The sequence below is a fragment of the Ursus americanus genome, chromosome 22 (assembly GCF_024610735.1).
Source record: "Ursus americanus isolate L20-20 chromosome 22, mUrsAme1.1.p, whole genome shotgun sequence".
NCBI lineage: Eukaryota > Metazoa > Chordata > Mammalia > Carnivora > Ursidae > Ursus > Ursus americanus.
This window is the reverse complement of record NC_142148.1, coordinates 46694280-46703174: the sequence shown is the minus strand read 5'-3', so window position 1 is coordinate 46703174 and position 8895 is coordinate 46694280. Positions and strand designations below refer to the sequence as shown.

The 8895-nt window shown below is 50.8% G+C and overlaps 1 protein-coding gene across 1 annotated transcript; it reads left to right on the top strand.

Annotated features, from left to right (window-relative positions):
• Nucleotides 1-3077: 3077 nt before the first annotated feature.
• On the top strand, nt 3078-6571 carry LOC148108076 (cystatin-9-like). Its single transcript, XM_087853880.1, has 3 exons — nt 3078-3345; nt 5473-5586; nt 6486-6571. Exons 1-3 carry the CDS (start codon nt 3078-3080, stop codon nt 6569-6571), a joined length of 468 nt encoding a protein of 155 aa, XP_087710006.1.
• Nucleotides 6572-8895: the final 2324 nt, after the last annotated feature.

Genomic DNA, 8895 nt, shown 5'->3' with positions numbered 1-8895 from the left:
AGCCTTCTCTGCTCTACTATTCAAGGGGGTTGGGGAGCTGAGGGGGACACAGACACCTGGACCCATTAAGAACTCAACGCTTTTTCCTTCTGTGCAGTTGCCTTCTGTCTGCCCCAAAGTTGGCTCTTGGTCACTCATCGTTTTTGGCTCTGTCCTTATCTCAGTGTCCCTCACCCTACTGCTGTGCCCTGGGGTCACCTTCCACTTCCACCTCGTGCTTTTGTGTTCTTGTTTCAGACTCTGATTCTGGGGCATCCAAATAAAGTCCCTCCCCAGCAAGGAGCTGAGAGGGATGTTGTGGCTGGGACTCGGCTACCGGGGACCCCTCCCTCCCATTGCTGGTTCTTTCCAACCTACCCTGCCAGGGCTTCTCCCTGTCTCTGGACAGGAGGCAATTATGCAGCTTGGAATGGGGAGGCAGGGTGAAATGTGGGAAGGAACAGTGTGTAATAGCAGAGAGGAAATCCAGGGGAGGAGTTGTTCTGAAGCTGATGTACTGGACCGGTACTCAAGAAGCTTTGTGTGGCATGATTCCCGACAGAGGGGATGGGTAAGTGGAACACTCATCCTAGCAGGGCAGTAGAGTGGGCCCAGGGGAGTGGGTTGTCATCCCTCTTGGAGCTCTGGAGCTTCCACCTGGAGCTCAGGTGACACAGTCTGGAAGCACAAGGTACTTCTGAGCTGCTCTTTTGGGGTTCATAAGGGATCACTTTCATCCCCAAAGGTGTAATGACCATGACCCGGCAGGGAACCCAAAGTGTAATGTGGACCCAGAAAGGCCCTTAGGCCCTCAGGACACATGAGGCCCCCGTCTTGGGGGGCTTGCTCAAACCCTTTCCCTGGTCCACACAGCTGTGAGGATGTGGGAGTATCTGTAACCTCCACCCACAGAGTGGTCCAGCCAGCAGCAGCAGCAGCAGCAGCAGCAGCAGCAGCAGCAGCAGCAGCAAGTCCTGGAGCTTCAGAAATGTTCCATCAGGACCTCCCTACTTTGCACAAGGAGGCTGCATTTTCTTGAGTTCCCAGGAGACCCTTGGACACTTGCCATTTGAGAGGCACTGTTCTCCCAGACACTACAAGACTCAGCCCAAATCTCCTAGAAGAGGATTGGCAAACTTTTCCCTTGTATAGTGGCAGTCTAACTATTTTGGCCTTGTGGGCCATTATGGCCTTGTGCCGAACAACTCGATGTTGACTTGAAAGGACTGTGGACAGTGTGAATACACATGAGAGTATTGTCTTCCAGTGAGACTGTATTTACACACACAGGCAGGGGCCACATTTGGTCCTCAGGCCATGGCTGCCACCACATCCCTCCAGTGTCCTTGAAGTTGATGGCCCCAGTGTCCCGTCACCTATAATTTAATCTTGGGCTGAAAATACCTTTATAATTAACACTTTATGTTCATGATTATCAGATTATTATTTCAAAAATCCACATTCTATATTGGGTAGAGGGCTTCACAGACACGGTGGAAGTAGACTGGTTCACTGACCTTTCAACTCTGCTGCTTCCTTATAATGTTTAGCCTTCTTGGTATCAGCTCTGAGACAGGTGATAGAACCTTCCAGCTTCATGTGCAGTTGCCTGTTTGCCTGTAACAGGATCAGTTGCTGTGGTGAATGGTCCAATGCTGTGGTGTTATTGGGATGCAGGTTCATGAGTACTGGAGCTTCTTGATGGAGCATTCCTCCTAGCATCATCTCACTGCAACTGTACTGCTCCAGAGGCTCCTGGCCTTGATCCAACCATGTACTGTACCACCACTGCCATAAGAACGTTCTTGCAGTTGCCCTCTGACTAGTGATGTGTGGGAAGGTGTTGACCCACAATACAGGACTTTGCAGGGGGCTATAGATGTCTACACTTGGGGTGGGGGATGAGTTATCTCCTTGTCTCACATGGGAGAGAAATGTGACTTGGACCCTCCATGCTTGTGTGGCTCTGTGAGAATAATGGTTTCAGAATGACCATAGGGGTCCATACCTGACATGGTGCTGGTGGGCACCAGGTGTTGTAGGTGGTGAGGAGTGAGCATTGGGGGTGCCCCAGGTGGGCAGGCTGGATTGGGGCAGACAAAGTCCCTCAGCATTGAGAGCAGTACTGGGTCCAAAGCTGCAGTATACCATCTGGTCCACTCAGGGTAATTTGACAATCACAGTGCTGAAAATCAGTTCTGGGATCTACACTTTGCTGTGTCACATAAACTCATGGAAATTGATGGACCTAAACATGCTGTCCTCATAACAATTCTCATCCCATTGTCCAGAGCTCTGTCAAAGGCAGAACCTGTCTCTATGGTAAAAGGACCTGAACAAAAACATGGATTTGTTCATGTCCTCTTGCCCCTGCCTCTGTTCCTGACTCCTCTAGCAACCGCTGGCTTTGCCAAAACTTCCCTCTTTCTTGTATGAAGTACTGGGGTTGTCCCACTGTTTTCCACTGGCTGACATCAACTGTCATTTCTTACTGTCTTTCTCATGCCCTTGCCAGTAGGATGGTCTATGGATCAGCAGGACTACAGTAACAGGAAAATGATTCCCAAGCCCGTCTGGACCCTGGGCACCTGTGGGCCCCGCCCCTCAGGCTGTTGATTCTCAGAAAGGTGATATAGACCCTTTTCTAGAGTCCCTTTGCAGGTTTGCCTTCTGTTGCCAATGTATGCTTTTTGGGTCTGTGGACCCTTGTCTCAGTAGCCCTCGGCCTACTGGTGTCTTCTGAAATCCTCTTCCATTTTTATTACTCTTGTATGCTTGTTTTCGCTTCTGATCTGGGACACCTAAATGAAATCTCTTCCCAGTGAGATACTGATGGGGAGGCTGCGGCTAGGAATCAACTACAGAGGACCTCTTTCTTTCATTGCTGTTCTTCCCAACCCACCCTGCCTGGGCTTCTCTACCCCTCTGAGAAAGCAATTTTTATAGCCTTCTATGGGGGAGGCAGGGTGACATATGGGAAGGGACAATGTGTAATAGCAGAGAGGAGATCCAGAAGGAGAAGTTGTTCTGAAGCCAATAAATTGGACCCATGCCCAAGGAGGCTTCCGTGGGAGCCTGAGCTAGGAAGGGCGAAGGCCATGGGTGCCCAGTTTCCTGAAGCCATGCCACATTGGCAGTGCAGGTGGGCTCTGCGCTGGGCCATGCTCCTGCTTCTCCTAGGTTCTCAGCTCCTGGCTACTCATAGCTGGCATTCCCATGATGTAAGTGACTGTGATGAGGGACAAGTCATTATCCATTTCTTCCCTGCCACTGTGGAGTACACATTACACAATTTCAACCTTCAGAGCAAGGACACAAAAGCCTATAGGCTGGTGAGCATCCTGAATTCCTGGAAGGAACAGGTAGGTGACCACATCTTCCTGGCTGATGACTTGCACTTGCTATGAAGTTAGGGCCAGGGGTGGGGGTTCTTATCATCATCTGAAGTTCCTAAAATACAGTGACAATACAGCTTATTCAGTTTGTTTATCTGAAAGCTTTGTAGTGAAAATTTAAAAATATTTCCTCAATATCTACTCAAGTACAATACATTATTCAATCTTTATGACATTGCTTAACTGAAAAATGACACCAAAATATGGACTATTTGGTGATAAAGATTCTGAGTGAGGAACAAACCTAGACAGAAAATGTGAGAAGAGATAGATTGGGAAATGTTCCAAGGAAATATAATACAAGGAGATGATTAGAAAACAGAGAGCAGACACCAAGAAAGAGGGAGGAAGAAGGGCCTGAGGTTCAGGGCAGTAAGAATTCTCCCTCATCCAGAGCAGCCTCTGTGACCTCAGGGCCTCTTCTCTGGGCTCCTCCCTGTGGTCTCCACTTAAGGGGAAGGATGCTATTCTACACTCTTCCCAGACCATTGTTCTCAATATCCTAGAGCATTGTCCTTGTAATGGGGTGTGTACAGAACACAACCAGGAAGGCTGTTTTCACATAGTCTGCATCAGGAGCGTGTATGGACTTGTGTGTGTATATGTGAATTGTCAGTGAGTGTGTGTAGTGTATGTATGTGTATGTTTAAGTGTGAGTGTATGTGCAAGAGAGAGTGTGTTTGTGTGTGTGGGCGTGTGCCTGTGTCTGTATGTAAGTGTGGGTGTCAGAAGTTCTAACTATGTGTGTGTGTCTGTGTATGAGTGTAAGTGTGACATTGAGTGTGAAAGTATGAGTGTGTCTGTGACTGTGTGTGTGTATACACGTGTTGGTGGCCCAGGGCATTCCTCTCTCCCTCTGGACCTCTGCCATGAGAGCCTGAGGGAAGGGAAGTGGGAGCTCCACTCTGCACCAAGCTCCAACCTCTGTGAACACTGCTGGGCCAGATCCTGTTTGGTTCTGCTGCCCGAGCTCTCTCAGGCTGAAACTCTGCTCTGGGTTTCCTAGATCTGAACTCACACAGAGTTAGGGTGTGGGGAGTAATGGAGGGTGGAGTGGGGAATATGGAATGGAATGAAGTAGAAGAGAGGAGAGAAGGGTCACTTGGGTAGCTCAGTTGTTAAGCGTCTGACTCTTGATTTTGACTCAGATTATGATTTCAGGGTAGTGAGATCAAGCCCACATTGACTCCATGCTGGGCACGGAGTCCGCTTAAGATTCTCTCTCTCCCTGTCCCTGGCCCCTCACCCACCTTCGCTTTCTCTTAAAAAAAAAACCAAAAACCAAAACAAAACAACAACAACAACAAGAACAAAAAACAGTGGAGAGGAGTACGGAAAATTTCAGAATGCACTTTGTAACAGGATAAGAATTTTCTCAGGGGCGCCTGGGTGGCACAGTCATTAAGCGTCTGCCTTCGGCTCAGGGCATGATTCTGGCATTATGGGATCGAGCCCCACATCAGGCTCCTCCGCTATGAGCCTGCTTCTTCCTCTCCCACTCCCCCTGCTTGTGTTCCCTCTCTCACTGGCTGTCTCTATCTCTGTCAAATAAATAAATAAAATCTTAAAAAAAAAAAAGAATTTTCTCAAAGCCATTACCTTGTGCGCATGTGCGTGAGTGTTCCAGCATCACTGCAGGGCATTTTCTTGTTCTTGGGCAGGTGAAAGTTGTCACAATGGGGCTGCAGAATAGTCTCCCACTCTGGGGCTGACATTACTCAGCAAACTCTTGCAGAGCAAACACCCTCCAAGGCACTCAGCACCTAACCCCGGGAGTGCTGCTGTAGTTTCAGAAGCATGCTAGAAGTCAGGCTGGGCCTCCCTGGGGCATCTGGGGACATGGGGCTGTAAGGTATGATGTATGAGTGGTGTGTGACCAGGCCTGCATCGACCCTGGGTCTCACAGCAAACACAGGCCTCTTTGCTTGAATTCCCCAAGCTTGGCTCTAACCCCATCAAGCTGACCCAGGTCCAGAGGCAGCTCCCTATGTGGAGGAGTGTTTGGGACTCTGCCTACACTGCGTGGATCTACACTAGCAGCTCTTAATGGAACCAAGACAGGTGTTCCCACTGTAATGTCTCCATGTACCACGGATAGAAGACAACCTGGCGTTCACCATGGAGCTGGAGCTTCGTAGAACCGAATGTGGGAAACTTGACAAAGACATTGACAACCGTCCCTTTCAAGAAAGCCCAGAGCTGAACAATGTAAGACACACAGCAGATCCCTCAGCTACACAGCTGAGGATGCAGCTTGGGACAGAGGGGGAGGTGGAGCAGATGACAGTGCCATTCCTAGGGACAGAGACAAAGTGAGGCAGCTGCAGGCCCTACTTTGCCCACTGCTGGTACTGCAGTAGGAGTCCAGCCAGACAGGGACAGGCCATCCTCGGGGCATACTTGTAGCCCCTGGCCAATCTGGAAGCATCACTGCCCACTCACCTCATTCCAGTTGCCTGGCCCCAGGCCACACCAGTGCCAGATTTCTCATGGCCATGAGGGTCCAGGACTCTTGGGGCTGAGACAGGATGCCCCTTCTCTGAGCTTTATCCACCTCCCTTCCCGCCTTCAGGAGAAGGGCCGTGTTGGTGTGGACAACCTCACCTTTGCCTTTGTGGCTCTTTTTGAGGTTTTCCTGGCTCTGTTGAGAGCCTGAGGTTGTTAGGGTTGAGGAGCGGCCCACTGTCCACCCTCTTATACCCTGACCTGGGTCCCACTGATTTATAAGCTGTTGCTCCAGGGCACAAGGTCAAGGTGAACTCCAACTCCGGGTCATCCCACCTAGGGTGGGGGTTCCTCTGAGATAGCACCCCCTGGGAGAGAGCACCCCAATGCTGTACTAGGGCATGGGTCACACTGGATCAACCTGAGTGTTGCCCTGGAAATCACAGGGCTAAGGATGGGGTATTGGCACAGGAGTCCCTGAGGTCAGGACAACGTCCCAGGTCCAGAACAAGTAGGACTCAGGTGGGGCTGCCCTTGAGGGACACAGCCCGCCTCCCCAGCTGCTTACCCCAGGGTGGGTGGTTGGGATGTGTGCTGTGATTAGAGCTGCATTGTTTCCCACTATTCTCCACTCACCCTCCATCCCTGTGCTTGTTCCCTCAGACTTCAACTGCTTCTTCACCATTGGTACTGTGCCCTGGAGAACAGTTTTCCATCTCCTGTACAAGACCTGCTTGGAGGGCTTCCATTGAGTGACACCAAACCCTGCCTGGCTCTGACTGTTCTCCTCCTGGATCCAGTGGTTCTCTGTAGGTGTCTCTTCAGTGGCCATGTAACACCAGGCTCTGTTTGTTCTCTTGCAAGGGTCTGAGTCTCACCCCCAGGCATTATGGAAGTTCTTCCTTGTCCATTTTCATCCTGTAGAAGAGATCTTTAACATTAGCATTTCAAGAAGCTTGTGTGGCATGGTTCCAGACAGAGGGGCTGGGGATGTGATGGGCTCATCCTAACACGGCAGTAGAGTGGGCCCCAGGGGTTGGATTCCCTTACCTCTTGGAACCTCTGGAGTCATCTCCAGGTGGCACAACCTGGAAGCACAGGTGCTGCTGTTTCCAGGCTCACAGAGGTACAATGACCATGACCCAGCAAGGTACTCAAAATGCAAGATAGACCCAGACAGGCTCTCAGGTCCTCAGGACACATGTGGCCCTTGTCTTGGGAATCTTCTAAAAGAGGACTTGGCAAACTTCTTCTGTAAGTAAGTGTAACTATTTTGGCCTTTGTGGGCCATATGGCCTTGTTCTCAACTCCCTGATGTTGCCTTGAAATTACCATAGATAATATGAACACAAATAAGAGTGTTGTGTTGCCGTCAAACTATATTTAAACATACAGGCGGGGGCAGCCCTTGGTCCTGGGGCAGTGGCTCCCCTCTCCTAACCAGCCATCCCTCCAGTGCCCATGCAGTTGGACCACCCAGTACCTAACACTTCCCATTCCACCTCAAGATCTGCATCTCCCCCAAGTTCTGTTCAGGGCTTTCTCTCTGCAAGTGGCACTCCATTTGCAGAGCAGGCACACCTCAGTGGATAGAGGTAGGGCCCAAGGACAACACTCCAACCCCAGGTAGGATGGCTACAGGCTCCCAGTTCCACAGAGGCTGTCAGAGGGAAGATCCATAGGGTTCTCACACATTCCAGCAGGACAAAACCCATGGTTGCTCAGTGCCCCATAACAATAGCCCGATTGAATTTCTTCCTCCTCTGTCTCCCTTCCCTTCTGTGCCTCTGTGACCATCTCCCAAATGAACCACCTGTGCCCCACAATTTTCATCACAGGCTTCTCCTTGGGGACTCACACCAGACATGTGGTGTTAGATATCTTCAGGGCTCATCCTCCATGGAGACCTGGATGGGCTTCCCAGGATTCCAGGCAGAGCCATGGGGAGACCCTAGCAATCGGCATCCTCCTTGCCAACCGAGCATCACTAAGCATGGACATAGTTGTACTCTTGTCCCACAGCCATCCTGCCTGGTCCCTGACTTCAGTAGATTTCTGAAGACCCTCCCACCAACCACCTTACTGTCTACTCCCACACTGGTCTGTCCTGAGTTGTGCTCAATCTGCAGAAGGAAGCATAAAGGAGGCTCTTTACCCACTGTGATCCCGCATGTTTTCCATAGTCAACCCCACAAATTCTACTGAAGTCCCACCAGGTAGCTCCAGGACAGGGTCTCCTGTGTGTTCAGCCCAATGGTGGGGGGACCTGTCCAGGCCCTTTTTGGGCTCACCTTACCTCCTGGTGCTGGGGAAGCAGAGCCCACAAGACAGGTATCAAATCATGGCTCCTGGTAAGGACTCACTAAATCCTGCCTCAGATCACACTTGTGGGCCTTTGTTAATGGTTCCACCCCTACCCCTCCCATGGAAATCTACAGGAAGTCTGGGTTTTAGGGGCACCTGGGGGGCTCAGTTGGTTAAGTGTCTGCCTTCAGCTCAGGTCATGATCCCAGGGTCCTGGGATCATGCCCCATGTTGGGCTCCCTGCTCAGTAGGGAGCCTGTTTCTCCCTCTGCCTGCCGCTCCCCCTGCTTGTGGTATTTCTCTCTCTCTCCCTCTCTCTCACACACAAATAAGTAAATAAAATCTTTAAAAAGAAAAAAAAGAAAGTAGGGGTTTTGTCCCAGTCCCCACTATGTCCCCAGGGCCCTGAGGGTGAGTACAAGTTTCAGGTGTTCCAGCTTTGTATCAGGTGTAGGACTGAGGGACCAGTTCTTGTGGGAAGGCACCTCTCCCTTGCCCTGTCCATCCTCATTGGCTTGGAGTAGTCCTGCCTGCTTCTCTTCTGGAGTCTGCCTGTTGAAAGAGCAGGGAAGCAGGTTTCTGGATATTCAGTGTCACCCTGAGGTAAGTCCCTGGGCAAAGCCCTGCCAGAGGCAGAGGCAAAAGCAGGGGGTTGCTAGAAACACAGGCCAGCCGCTGTCCAGGCCCCAATTCCCAGAAAGGAAAAGAGGCCCAGCCAGTGGCTCAGTCTCAGGAGAGCTCCCTCTTTCCCCAAAATGTGAGTCTAATGTTG

Coding starts and splice junctions, on each gene's coding strand:
- LOC148108076 (XM_087853880.1), top strand. CDS start 3,078: ATGGGTGCCCAGTTTCCTGAAGCCATGCCACATTGGCAGTGCAGGTGG. Junction 3,346..5,472: donor TTCCTGGAAGGAACAGGTAG/GTGACCACATCT, acceptor TACCACGGATAG/AAGACAACCTGGCGTTCACC. Junction 5,587..6,485: donor CCCAGAGCTGAACAATGTAA/GACACACAGCAG, acceptor TTCCCTCAGACT/TCAACTGCTTCTTCACCATT.